This window comes from Gouania willdenowi, chromosome 15 (assembly GCF_900634775.1).
Source record: "Gouania willdenowi chromosome 15, fGouWil2.1, whole genome shotgun sequence".
NCBI lineage: Eukaryota > Metazoa > Chordata > Actinopteri > Blenniiformes > Gobiesocidae > Gouania > Gouania willdenowi.
The window spans coordinates 9,211,893-9,226,913 of record NC_041058.1 but is presented as its reverse complement, the minus strand read 5'-3'; the positions used below and the strand labels follow the sequence as shown (position 1 = coordinate 9,226,913).

Below are 15,021 nucleotides of genomic sequence, written 5' to 3'. Positions count from 1 at the left end.
ATTGAAGTCCCCCAGCAGAACAAGGGAATCCCCAGAAGGAGCACTCTCCAGTACTCCCTCTAAGGAATCCAAGAAGGGTGGATACTCCGAGCTGCTGTTTGGCCCATAGGCACAAACAACAGTCATGATCCGTCCCCCCACCCGAAGGCGGAGGGAAGCTACCCTCTCGTCTACCGGGGTAAACTCCAACGTACAGGCACTAAGTCGGGGGGCAAGAACTATAGCCACCCCGGCCCGGCGCCTCTCACCATTGGCAACTCCAGAGTAGAAGAGAGTCCAACCCCTGTCGAGAAGGCTGGTTCCAGAGCCCTTGTTATGTGTCGAGGTGAGACCGACTATATCTAGTCCGAACTTCTCCACCTCGCACACAAGCTCAGGCTCCTTCCCCCGCCAGAGAGGTGACATTCCACGTCCCTAACGCTAGCTTCTGTAGCCGGGGATCAGATCGCCAAGGCCCCCGCCCTGGACGACTGCCCGATCCACATTGCACCGGCCTCATATGATCCCTCCTGCGGGTGGTGGGCCTACGGGAGGGCAGGCCCACGTCGTCCTTTCGGGCTCTGCCCGGCCGGGGCCCGTGGGCAAAGCCCCGGCCACCAGGCGCTCGCACTCAAGCCCCGACCCCGGGCCTGGCTCCAAGGTGGGGCCCCGGTAGCGCCAATCCGGGCGACGTGAACTGCCTTTGTTGTTTAATGTACATATATGGCTATTGAACCGCTCTTAGTCGGACCCGTCACCTGGGACCTGTTTGCCTTGGGAGATCCTACCAGGGACATCAAGCCCCCGACAACATAGCTACCAGGATCATTCGGGTACTCAAACCCCTCCACCACGTTAAGGTGGCGGTTCATGGAGGAGCCTTTATATTAAAAAGAGGAAAATTCAGTAAAATCCTGACTAGGATGTATCTTTATAGTTTATAATATACTAATTTATAACATTAACTTAGGTTGTTTTACTTTTTACAACTATTATCAACAAAGAATGATCCCCCAATTAGCTTTTGTTCATATTTTTTTCAAGTGCTGCAAAAATGACAGACTGCTTTCGAATATGAAGGAGTAAAGCCATATAAATGTCATGGAAATGATTGAGGAATAAGAACAGTAATGGAATTGTGTTCATCTGAAGGTGGTACAATCACTGCAGCTGCTGTATCCCTGCAGTGAAAGCATTGAAAAACAACACTGGATGTCCTGTCTGAAGAGCAGCATCACTCATTTTTATTGCACTTGTCTTTCACCGATCCTGTAAGGTCACTAAATGTAAATATACATCAGCACCGATGAATGATCCACTGTGGTGGAATGTGTAAAGTCTTTATGTGCATGAATGAATGCGTTGTTACTGAATCTAAGAAAACAACCTGAATCAAAGCAACAGTTTCCCATTCTTCTCCCTCCCTGTTTGCAGGTAATGTGTGTGAATGTGATGATTCAGTAGATGCTGCTAAGAATGTATAAATTACATAGTTAATGATTATAAGTTTATGGATGCCACTCTCTGATGGTGACGTAAAACATCTCCCTACAACATAAAAATCCAATCCACTTCTCTGAGGCAGGAAGTAACAGGATTGGTGGAAGGGCAAGGAATGAATAAAAAAAAAACAAGGCAAGAAATACCACATATTCATCCTTGTCTTGAAATACAGTGCTTGTGGGTTCTGAAAAAAGATCTGTGGCAGTATGCCAGACTTTGATAGATGCAGCTCAGTCCTAGCATTTGATGTGCGAGCAGTCATTTGTCTGAAATGAACAAACCTGGATCCCCCCCAGACAAGCAGTTGGAGAAGGTGCCCCTCACTAGGGATGTCCTCTTTAAGAAGGGCACCTTTAGAAACTGCAACGGTAGCCTTTGTGTACTAAATCTCTGCTGAATCAGCATTTGCTGTTTGGAATATGTATGTGTTTCAGTTAGCTGAACGTTGTCGCTTTTGCTCTGAATCCTTGGAAACGATTCCAGAGTTTGTTTCGTACTTATTTCTCTGGTTCATTTAGAGTTGAACAATAACTATAGCAAACACTGCCAGACACTCATACATTAACCTAAACATCTTTTTTTTCATATTTTCTTTTCCCACCTTGTTGTACAAATGCTCCATAAACAATCCAGATAGCACTCTGAAGAGAAGTGGAGACAGATGGCGCTGGATGCCCTCCTGTATTGTTCTGGCAGCGCACAGCCTGGATGCGCCTCAATAAGAAAATCATGATGCCGACTACTGGAATGGCTGCTGCAATGCATGCCCACACAGCCAGGTCAAATGGTGCGAGTAAAGAGAAGATGTTGAGCTTTTCCTCCGACTTTCGCATGAGGATTCCCACTGAATAGTCCAGGTATCGTTTGCTGAAATCAACAACGCTCTCGCGCTCTGGTGTGATAGTGATGGCGGATATGGCCAAGTCAGCTCGCTGTGAAAAAAGAATCACAATTTTGTTCATATTTAGCTTTGTAATCAGTGTGTGCATTTGAATCAAGGGAAATTTAATCCATAAAAATGTTTTTCTGCCATTAATGGCCTTTCACCATCAGTTTTCATCAAACAAGAAATGGTAATTGTTTGTTGTTCTTCAGGAATCCATAACATTACAAATATATGATCACTAGTAACCATAACCTGTTTGAATGCATAATTAAGATATAACAAAACAATTTATCAAGCCTAATAAAGCTTTCAGAATCACAACACCTAACCAGTCAGAACACTTCTATGACTTGGACTCCAATCTCGTCTTTGATGTAGCGGACATGAAAGGAAAACCTACAAACCTTGCCAATAAGTTCTCCAATCATGCCATTCCAAGATCCGTTTGGGTGTGCCGAGCCGTATTTCCCATCACTGACTTGGTAGATGTCGTATTTGAAACCCAGTATCTTGGCGAGAGCATCCAGTACATCAACTGAAAAGCCCTTGTACCTATTTGGCTGGCCCAGAATGTTTTCTGCCGCCATAACAAACGGCTCTTCCTGTTTGGAATAAAGTGTGAACAAATAGTTAAAGTAGCTTTCAGGTGGTACGTGGTAATATGTCAGAAAGAAGTGTAGTCATGTGATTTTTCATTTCTAAGGTCAATTCTCAGCAAAAATAATGGTGGAAGCTGTGTGATAAATTAAGACATTTTTACAGAGCACGTTAACTTTTAACATGTGCAGTAGCGCCATAGAAACTGGTATAGTTGAAAGGGTTGAAGAAGAAGAAGAAGAAGAAGAAGAAGAAGAAGAAGAAGAAGAAGAAGAAGAAGAAGAAGAAGAAGAAGAAGAAGAAGAAGAAGAAGAAGAAGAAGAAGAAGAAGAAGAAGAAGAAGAAGAAGAAGAAGAAGAAGAAGAAGAAGAAGAAGAAGAAGAAGAAGAAGAAGAAGAAGAAGAAGAAGAAGAAGAATAGTGAGGGCAGAGGGTGTTAATGTGAACAGAGGGGCAAGTGCCTTGATTTAGTAACACTTCCAGAAAAGTGCTGAGCAGATCTTAGGTGAATGAATATGGTGCGGGTAAATCAGGCATGAAATAAAGGAGAAAAACAGCCTGGAGCAGATAAAGTCCTCCAACAAGCTTTTAAAGAAGCAAGTTCTAGGAAAGCCTGTGGAGAGCTTTTGGGAACTTTGAATATTGTGATGTTTTGGCATTTATAGCAGCAACGATGAATAATCTGGCTACTGCTTCCAATTATTATTCTTAAAATAGTCTTTTAATTCAATTCAATTCAAAGTAGTAACTTCATTAGTTTTTTCAGTTGGTTTGTGGCACACAAGTTTAATTTCATTCTCTTAAGACTTGTTTGTGGGTTCTTTTTATTCTGACTCATTGTGTTTTGTCTGTTGGTTTGTATTTAGATTCATTACTGTCTTTGGGTCTGTGTGTGGGTTCTAGTCCCTTCTTGTTCACATATTTGTCAGTGTATAAGTACTGGGAGAATGAGGACTCCTGTCTCCGTCTTGTCCACACTCACATGGAGTTTGTCTCTTGGATGGCTTTCCTTATTACTTGAAGTGTAACTAAATACTGAGGTTTTGGCTAACGCTCCAGCCTAGGCTCTGGAATTTGTTTTTAAAAAAATGCCTTGATTATGCACAGGTGCTTGTTTTTATAGGAGGGACGCAGCCAAAATTGATGGTTTGTGACGTAGGAAGCCACCAAAATGTCACAAACCACCTTTCTCTGCCAATAGTAAAATTTGATTAATTTCTGGATTTCAACCCATAGATGGCAGTCACTCTTACATTTTTAAAACAAAAGATACCAAATTAATATACTTTGGCTAAAATATCAAGAGTTGGACAAGAATAAATGCACAAAACTACTTCATACCCAATGAAATTAAATGTATTATTATTATTATTATTATTATTATTATTAATAATAATAATCAATTTATTTTCAGCAGAAAAAAAATGTTTTTTTGGGTTTAGTTAATCTATAAGGTGTGCTTGAACAGAGAGCATTTGTTGATCTTGTGTAGGCTACCAATGTTTCCTCTTCCAATCAGTTGACATTTGAATTATTTTGGGGGTTCTTTGTTGGAATAAAATTTGATTTGTCATATATTTGGTTTCTTTCTACTGTGTCAGAGTTATCTCTGGATTTCAAGTTAAGTAGATTTTTTCCCCTCTTTATTCTGCTCCTCTCTGTTTCCCTTTTCCCCAGTGCAGTTGAGTCTTTCACAGCTTGTCACCCTTCACGACCCTGACATTATGTGTGTGTATGCCGTCTGTTCCCCATGGACATCTGATCAGTTAAGAGTAGGGAAGTTGAGCATCTTGAAATTCTTATCACAAAATGATTTAGAAGATGATAGGGGAAAAAAATGAAATACCTGGTGACAATTAAACGTCTATTAGAATCAAAACAATCATTATTATTGACTGTAGTAAGACATTTTTATTTATGAGTGTTTGTTCTGGCTGCTGCATTGAAGCAAAAATCAATCATTTTCACATGTATTTTTCATAATACCCTTTAATTTTTTACTTCTTTGAAGTCATTATCCTTTCCATTATTCCCTTTCCATACAAAAGTATAAGCATTCCTGGAAAAACATCAGAAAAGGCAAGAAAATGACTAATCCATACTGTATGTATATTTTGTTTCAGTGTTTGTTTGGGGGTGAAAAGAACAAGCTAATGATTATGCTGCAATGCTTGCCTTCACTGGTCTGCTGTGTTTACTTTTAGAGAGATTTGCCTACTCAGGTCAAGTGTTAATAAATTCAGCGTTCTCCTACAACTTACTAGTAATGTAACAATCTTGAGCGTCACTCCTTGCATACCGCTCTCGATACGATTCTCCTTCAGGCTACCATTCAAACCACGAATGGAGTCCCAAGATGCCAACTGATAGAGAAGAGAAGAAATAACAAATATGAGGAAAATAAGCAAACAGATAAAGATTACGGAACTTACATGACCTCTGATGTCCAAAAGTAAAGTGCTAACACCTCGTTGTGTACATCACAGTTTTCATTAGTTTTTTTTTTAAACATAGTTGAGAACTATAGGGAGAATGAGCATCCAAACAGACATTTCCTCACACGCTTTGTTGTAAAAAGCAGGTCAATGCGAGTTGGTTACCATAGCAACACGATTTGGACATTAGCATGCCATGAAGACTGTCTATTCAAGCTTCAACGTAGAGCTCTGACATGTATTCATAGGCCCAGTGAGCCATCTACATTTTACTTTTCAAACAGTCATTTCATTTATTTTATTATTTAGCGCACATTAAAAAAAAAACCACAAAAAAAAAAAACATCAAAGGTGCATGGAGCCCAAAGAGCTTGTACAAGAGCTCCGCCCCTCTCAATAAACACAAAGAATTTAAAACAAAGGCCAATAAACAAACAGAAAATCATGAGACAAAATGCACAATTAAACTTTGATATATGAGAGAAAACTAATATATAAACCAAGTACAGACAAATTTATATCAAAACACAAATATTAAGTCAAGATCAAAAAATAAATACAAACTTAAAACATATTTACATATACATACATTTATACATACACACAAACACATGCAAATACAAACATACATATTACATGTGGATTTTAGCCATGGTGGCATAGAGTAAAGTGAGAAAGTGAATGAAGTAATTAGGTGTAGTGTAGGAGGATTCATGAATGCATAAGATGTTTTTTAACTGCCTTTTAAAGAGTCAGTAGGAGGATATGGATCTTATTTGGGGAGGTAAACTATTCCAAAGCAGAAATTAATGATGTGATGTGCAGACAAAGGGTAGATAAAGACAATAGTTATTGTCATTACTGTGTCTGTACGGTATGATTTTATATTTGAAATAAAAGTTAAAAAAAAAAAAACTTTGAAAAGTGACAGATACATCTGGCTTACTGTAAATAAACTTGTGTATAAACAAACATGTCTGATAGATGTTTAGCTTGTAAAGTGGTAGAATTGCATAACAAAAAAAAATAAAAGTGGAGCTGACAGAAGTCATTTGTTTGAATGTGAAATTAATCTTAAAACCTTCTGAATAATACATCATTTTATAAAAGGTCATGATGGTGATGAGAGATTGTTGCATCAATGTTAACATTTTTCAAAATAATTTGAACACTATGCTCATGTGTGAAAACTCCAAAGGAGAACACACGGTAATAGTTGGAATTACAGAGACAGTCGACTTCAGAAGGAGTTTTTTTACACTAAAATATGCTTAAAACTCTCCTTCCACACTGTCAACGTCCTGAGCTACGTCCCTGTGGTGAGGCTGATGTTTGTTCAATTCTTAATCAGATGCTGCAAGCAGGACAAGGATTCTCAAGGATCCGACACATCATTTGGAGTGGTCTATGAGATATGAGCTGACAGGACAAGAACGGTGGCCCGAGGTCAAACTGGTAGTTTATTCAAACACAATATACACAACTTGAGAACACATAAGCAATAGACTTCAAAAATACACTTTAAAAACTTTTAACCAAAAAATTCTTGTCTTTATGTTTATCTTAAACTCATGCAGAGGTGAAGGTAACGGATTACAAGTACTCAAGTTACTGTAATTGAGCTGGCTTTATGGGTACTTCTTGTACTTTTTTGAGTATATTTCTAAATAAGTAATTTGACTTTACTGTTTTAAAAAAACTAAAATGATTAAAGTATATTTACTGCTTCTGGAATACTCACTAGTCTCCAGGGTAAGGGCCAGGTACATTTTTCAATTACAATTACGTCTTCAATTATCAATGTTCAATTACAAATCAATTATGATTATGATAACCAGCACTTTTTCCAATTACAAATACATTATAATTAGTATTTTTTCACTGAAAGCCAATTACAATTACGTTCTCAACTACTAAAGTTCAATTACAATTTTACTAATTTTTATTCATATAGCATTGGCATGATTGTATGCAGTTTTTAATAAATCTTACCACGGTTCTCTTGCATACAGTAAACATCTCATGTATAAACTTAAAAAGGAAGAGACGAGATCTTGCATAAATGAAACTTAATTAATAAAGTATGTTAAATAAAACAACACTAATTAATTCAATTTAGAAAAAATATATATATAAATATATATCAGGCTCTAAGTATAAGAACTCTAAAACTGAGAAAATAAATGCTGTTTAGGTGTGGTGTATTATACTTTAAATCTGGTTGGTTGACTATGATGTGATGCATTTCATTGTTGTCTCGTCATTTAATTTACTCAGTAACGTTTGGGTGTAGAAATGTAACACTTAATGCACTTAAAGAGTAACTAAACCCCTGTTTTCTCCTGTCCTGCCACTGGGAGGGAAATTCAAAAAATGCCTTGATTATGGGCGGGGCTCCTGAAGCAGTTAAGACACGCCCAGTCTATACTATAACATTTCCAATGAACAATCTGTGCTATGCTAACTAGCTACTCCATATTATTTTCTATTCACTCTTCTCTCAGTCCAACCTACTCACCACAGATTGTAGAGCCCACAGGTACTAGTTTTTATTAAAGGGGCGGGGCTAACGCTGACTGTTTGTGACGCAAAATATTCCCAAAAGTCACATGATCTTGTTCTCAGCCAATAGCAAAAATCAACTGTAAAAGCCGGGTTTCAACCCATAGAGGGCAGTCGCTGACATTTTACAACAAAAAAACAAAAAAAACACTTTTACTAAAATATTAAACGTTGGACTAGGATTAATCAAAAGCACTACTTAATACCCAAATACATGTGTATTCTGCAGAAAAAAGTGGGTGGGGCTTAGTTTCTTTTTTAATACGGGTAGAATTACTGATTTAGAAATATACTCAAACTACCCATAAAAGCAACTCAATTACAGTAACGTGAGTACTTGTAATCCATTACTTTCACCTCTGATTTTAACCAACAAATGTTCAAATGGGTCCTAATGTTTTGGCTTGTTGGTGTTTGACGCTGGCCTTCTGTCGTTAAGGCAAACTGTCAGTTTGTGTTGCCTGCCTCACAGGGGGCTATTTTCTCCATGAGCAGTTTTGTTCTCAGGGAAAAAAAAAAAAAACACAGAGCAATCTCTGCTCGGTAAAGCGAACAACACCAGAGAGGAACACTTCTACTTCACAGTGCACTGCACACCAGCGTGCCACTGGGAAGGTCATCACCAACCCATACAGTGATGCCACACCCCCCGTGTTTGAGCTCGCGACTCTGCTCTTTGGTTATACCAGCTGGGGGAACATCATGACTTCATCAGTATTTACTCAAGTATAAACTGTGACTGTTCTCCTCACAAACGAAGGGGTGATAATGTGATTTAAAACAATGTGGCGTTGAGAAAAAGCAGAATTACAGAGATATCATTTTACATCATAATGTGTCTGAAAGGCAAAAAAAAAAAATGGTTTTACCTGATCCTATTAGCTCAGAGATAACTGAGGTCTTGCAATAATTAACCGTACTTTATTATCACGCCAATTCACAATAGACATGTAAATTAGGATAATTGGAGTCGAAAACGGTAGGAGTAAATGTGTGTGTCTAATCCTGTGTGCTAACTGTATAATAGACTGGGTACCTGTCCAGGGCGTTTGTGGACTAAAAAAGAAAGTAAAGTACACTCAAGTACCCACTGACTGCTTTCTGTATGAGTGGCTGGAGAAAAATGAATGGTTAGAGGATTAGAATAAAATCCCATGAAAAAATAGTTTGCTGTGATGAAAAAAATACATATAAATTGTAATATCTTAATAAATTGCATGAATAGTGCATGAATATTTCAATGCATTTTAGGTATATTTTGCAGAAATAGTTGTTTTTTTCACCAGAGAATGCACAACATGACTCTTTGATGGATTCTTTGTTTTCATACCATAGCAGAAATGGTTCTAACAAATTGATGAGGCACTTTAAGTAAAAGTACTGGCATGAAAATTATCGCTTTCATAAAAGAGAAGTAAAATGTTCCTGCTTTAATGGCACCTTAACAATCTCAATCACAGGAACCCCCAAAGAAAAGCAGAGAAAGAGTTTAGTTCAATTTCATTGAACTGTTCAGAACTCCATTGTTATGGATGAGCTTTTTATTCCCAAAGTTATATTTCATTTCCACAGGCCTATTACAGAAACAAGCCCCCTATTGATACGCACTCCTTTGTGTGACTCACCATGTGGTCGGGGTGATCATGGATGAATGTACACTGTAAATGGTAGGCATTGTGTTTGGTGTTTATCATCCATCCTTGTCCTTTTATGTAACTCCCAAAGCTATGCAGGATTTAAATAAATAATTTAAGTAACAGAGATGTACAAAAGTGATATTTACAGGTTTTTAATTGCGTGTCACGTTCCTCTGCAGTAAAAAAAAAAAAAGAAGAAGAAAAAAGGTCTTAAAACTCAGCAGGACCAAGGTAATGAGAATAAAATGCTTTATCTCAGATTTTTTTGTGCAATAATTAATTACTGGATCAACAAGCTCATCAACCTCCTGTAGGTTTGTTGGTAGGTGAAAAGGGAGCTTGTTAAAAGCTATTTAGTTAAAGTCTGCTTTACATTTTAGAAACACACACAGTTTGATATCATTTTTTTTTTTCTTTCGACACAACCCGCACTGATGTGTTTATGACCTGTGAGCACCTTGTGTGATGAAAAACATTGATTAGTGATTGAAAGGTCATGCCGGCCAGGAAGTAAAGCTCTTTGTTTCATCGCAGTTCCTCCATAGATTATATAGTATAGCATTCACAATCTTAAGCAGCACTTGGGGGTCAACTAAATTTAGACTTGTTTTGGTAGCAGGATTGCATTTAAATACAGAATTAATTTCTAACATTCATCTTCTTCAATGTATTCTCGTGTAACATAAAGAGAATGTTAATAACATTTTGTTTCTACTAAACGCACTGTGTGTATTTTTGGATAAGGCTTTAATTTCCGTACATTAGGCTAACCTCTTCACTCACGCAGTCTTTTTATATCATATGTGATGCAGATAAGATAAACTGACAAATTGCATAGTTACATTTTAGTTCATTTTACTATGCATTAGAGATTTTGGACCACTGAAACATATTTGACACAACACACTAAGCCAGTGTTTCTCAAATGAGGGTACGTGTAACCGTAGGAGTATGCAATGGCACTACAGGGAGGTACTTGAGAGAAAGAAAGTGAAAAATTAACAAATAAAGTGTCACCCCAGGTGTGTGAGATAACCGAAAATGATAAAAACTACAGAAATCAATCTATTCAGGAGCCAGTAAATCAATGTTTTTCAACCTTGGGGGAGGGACCCCATGTGGGGTCGTCTGGAGTTTAAATGATGTCGTCTGAAATTTGTGAAAAATGAAAACTGTATTTCTATACTTTCACTTTGTGAAATATAAATCGAGAATTTATTGATATCAAAATGGGGTCACAATCCAAAAAATGTTGGGAGCCACTGCATTAAATACTGTTTCTTTCCACTTATTTACAAAATGAGACTCTTTAAAATGTGTGTTATCACTTGTTCATTCTCTAGAGTGGTTTTTAAACAGTTTTCGAAGCAACGTATTGCAGTTGGACAAAGGGGGGACTTAGATTCAGAAATAAGAAAAAGGGGTTACTTGAGCCAAAAAAGTTTGAGAACAACCAGCAAATGAAAAATAAGAATATCAACAGTAAAAACACTCAACTTGCAATGACAAAAGCTGACATGATATTCATCAACAACGAAAGCTGTCGTCTAAAAAGTGAAAAATCAGCAGTGATTATGCACATGTACTGAACAACTAAAGAAATAGTTTTTCTGTGAGCTTTAGACAAGGTGGTAATGATGAACCTGGTGGGTTTTCCACTAAGACACAAAATAAAAGTATTGATTTGTAATAGAGCATGTGTTTGCATGTGTCGGCGAGCAGGTCTACAAATTAAAAGAGGTGTGGCAGGTTTTGAGCAATATGGCAGTTAATTGTCTTAGGGTTAGGGAATTCAATATTTACTGCATTTTCATGATGCCACGCCACATGAAAATGGAACCAGAAGACCACAGTGACCACATCTCTTTTCACACTGGTATCCTGATGTCAAACACAGTATTATCTTAAATAAACTCAAAAATAGTAGCATTATTACCCAGTAATTTTAAAGGACACTCGCACTGTCAGAGATAAATCTCCCTAATAAAGTTATGCCAAAACATACTTTTGTTATTCAGTATATAAAAATATGACTCAGAGCAGAAACGTAACTATCCACCTATAATGTAAGGAACGTCTGTGTGCATGTAGAGCGCATATCTCCCCAACGCAGTGTCTGATTGACCTGTAACTTTGTCAAGAGCTTCCAAATACACCGAGTGTGTGCATCCGTAATTTTAGAGTAAAATGGTCATTCCAAAACCATTTTAAAACCAAATTGAAATGACCAATCCCCACTGTGGAACATTGTAAAACATTGTTTTAGAACACTGATGATGTCATCAGAGTTCCAGTCAGAATGTTCTAACCGATGATGTCACCAACAGTGATGTCATCGGTGTTCCAAGAATGTTCAAACTGAACAGTCACTTCATCATCAGTGTTCTATTCTATGCTAATGCTGATGCTAAGCTAATGCAGTGTGACGCTGTCTATCTGTACACCAAAACTTGAAAAGTTATGAACGGATTTTGATGAAATTTTCAGGAAAGGTTGATAATGGGTCAAGGAACAGCTGATTAAATTGTGTTGATGTTCTGGCTACCAAAATAAAATATATAGATATATATATTCCATTTATTTTCCCATCCACACTGTGAAACCCCTGTTAATGTCAATATGAATACATACTGTACCTCCGATGGGCACTGTACTAGTAGTTTAAAATTTACATCAACAATTTTTTGACAAACAAGGGGAAACTAGAAAACTGGATGTGAAAAATATAAAGTCACCCACTTCCAAGCAAAAACACAACAAGCTACTATTATATTGTTTACATCATCACAATCGTTATAACCTCAATAATTGTAAAGATACTCACAGCATGATGCATGCATGTTCTCATTGGTGGAAGAATTACATCCAAATGAATTGACTTTTCTCTACGAGAGCAAAGCTAGAAGTCATTAGGAGGATCTGCTTAGAGACAAGCTGACACATCAATAAGAACAAACTAGGAAAGCAAAACAACAACAACAGCATCGATCACTCTGCATCAGCACTGGATGGTGGGGAAAACTCACAGAAGCCATCCAGGAAATAGTATTTCAGTCTTCATTACAGTTTCTAACCAGAAAGACGCCTCATCTAAAAACCATCACGCTTGGAAGAAAATGAACTGAATGCAGATAAATGATGATAGAGAGGGAGGAATCTGGGGCTGAAAAAGGGAAGAAAAAAGGGGGAAAGAAGAATGGAATCATTGACCAAAGAAGAGACGAAAGGCTGGAAAATAAAGATAAAATGAGGAAAAAAAGAGACAAAATAAAGATGGCTCTGAGGGGATGAACGCAGGTTGGCAGCTTAGACCAAAAAAAAAGTCTCAGTGGTTTGCCACTTGCAAAAGAACTTGTGTCAGGACAGAAATGGCCATTGCTGTATTCCAGGGGTTACACAGCAGCTGTCATCCCTATAACACAAAGCGACAAAGGGATGGTCTGAAAAAAAAAAAACACCTGTATTTGTCTAGGTTCCCAAACTCTAATACACAGACCTGTTATCTGGTCTCTCAATAAACCATGTAGTGCAACTGCTACTTTAGTATGAACACACATTCAGTGTAATTGGACCAAACACAACAGAAAAAAGAACAAACTAATCCTACTGCAGACCCCAGCTGACCCATGAATCACTGAGTGCTGTCCTGCAAACAAACACTTCAATCGATTGTTGACGCAAAGTGAAAGTCGGTGACTCACAACTGAAATGAATGAAATGAAGTCCATCAATAGTCACAATGACAAAGTAAGAATGAGACAAAAATAATTACTGTCATCATACTGCATGCAATATAATTTAAAAAAGTACCATTCTTTAGGTAAATAAAACATTGAAGCAGAAAAACTAAAATGCTGTTAAAAATAGAATTATAGCTCCTGCGCCGCAATGGTCTGGGCCAGGCAATTTCAGCAAAACATGACAGAAGCTGTTAGCATGAAAATGCAAACTTCAAACAGCTGTCAAAAATTAAATTATAAAGACAAAAATCCAAAAAATACACATTGCATCTACACAGCATGGACATGTTGGTCATTTGTTTTTTGACTCATTGAATCAATAAGTTAAAATTTGCTGTAGAAAATTCAGTTTTTTAGATAAAATTCTGATATTAACCTAACATCATCAAAAATTGGCATCTAAAATGTTGCCATTTTTTTTAAATCAACATTGGAAATTTATGTGGGAAGAATTTGCAACTAATGTTTACATCTGAAGATGCTCTGTAGCAAGTTTGATGCCAATTGAGCAAATCTTTTGGGAGAGGATAAGTTTAGTATTTTTTACAGTTTAAGAAAAAACTGCAATAGTTTGGAGTGTATAAATGTTTTTTCAGGGTTGGGCATATGTTTTGGTGAAAGTTGCAAATCTGTCGCACATATGGTTGATTGGTTGTGAATTTTTTTCTTGCTGTAGCGCCACCTTTAGGAGAATTGGCCAGTTTTTGCAGTTGAGGTAATATGGCATGGGACTGGACCTTTGTGCAAAATTTGGCAATTGTTCGTGCATGGGAAGTAGGATTTAGTCGGAAGAACAACAATATGCAGGCACGCCAGTTTCATGGCAGTTTAGGCTGCCTGGCCCCAAATGAATATCGTAAAAAGACAAAGCAAAAGATGCACGCAAAACATAATCAAATTACTAGGTAAAAAAAAAAGTATATACAGATTACCAAATTTAATACATTTACCACAATAGCATAGAAGCTATTAGTGAGCCAGTTTGTTAAAAAAATGTTGCGTTTTAAAAAAATGATGAAATTAAAGGGAAAAATTACATCCATTATTTGCTCAAAGCAAATGTTAAAGTTCAGTAATAAAGTTCACAGTTCAATATGAAACAATCTTGTGTAGCACAAACATGAGTCCATGCATTACACTGTGCACTAATGTGTTGACAAATCTAAATGTGTTATGCAAGCTCCTGTGTGTCCCTCTAGTTAATGCTAATAGCTACTATATGATGAATTGGCTTCATGGATTCCGATTGGCTGAGGACTGATTAAATCTTCATTGCTGTTTGTGGTCAGTGCCGCTCTACACAGATTGCCAAGAAACTCAATTTCTCCTCATTCAGAAAGAAGCCAGTGACTGAACGAGGGCACTCACATACAAACAAATTACATTGAAATGACGATCGCACAAAACAAAAACAAAAAAGCTCTTAATCTCTTATTTCAACCCACCCGAAAACATTCTTTTATGAAACAGGTTTTACATTGATGAACTCAAGAGTAAATATATTGGTTTGTCATACAAACTTATGCATATAAAGGTTTATTTTCATCCTTTTATTGTGAGCACAGATGACCAGTGTGATTAAATGGAAAATAGGAGAAGAAATCAGGGTCATTACATTTTAAATTACCCATGTTCAATTACAATTCAATTGCGACCAGCATGTCGACCAGAAAGTCAATTACA

The 15,021-nt window shown here is 37.3% G+C and overlaps 1 protein-coding gene across 1 annotated transcript in view; it reads right to left on the bottom strand.

The window, feature by feature from the left end:
- grid1a (glutamate receptor, ionotropic, delta 1a) overlaps nt 1-15,021 on the bottom strand; it is a 288,284-nt gene that overhangs the window by 13,988 nt on the left and 259,275 nt on the right. The window contains exons 9-11 of the mRNA XM_028468034.1: nt 5,226-5,327; nt 2,773-2,970; nt 2,084-2,414 (exon numbers count right to left, since the gene is read on the bottom strand). Coding sequence (XP_028323835.1) covers nt 2,084-2,414; nt 2,773-2,970; nt 5,226-5,327 — 631 coding nt within the window. The remainder of the gene's footprint in view (nt 1-2,083; nt 2,415-2,772; nt 2,971-5,225; nt 5,328-15,021) is intronic.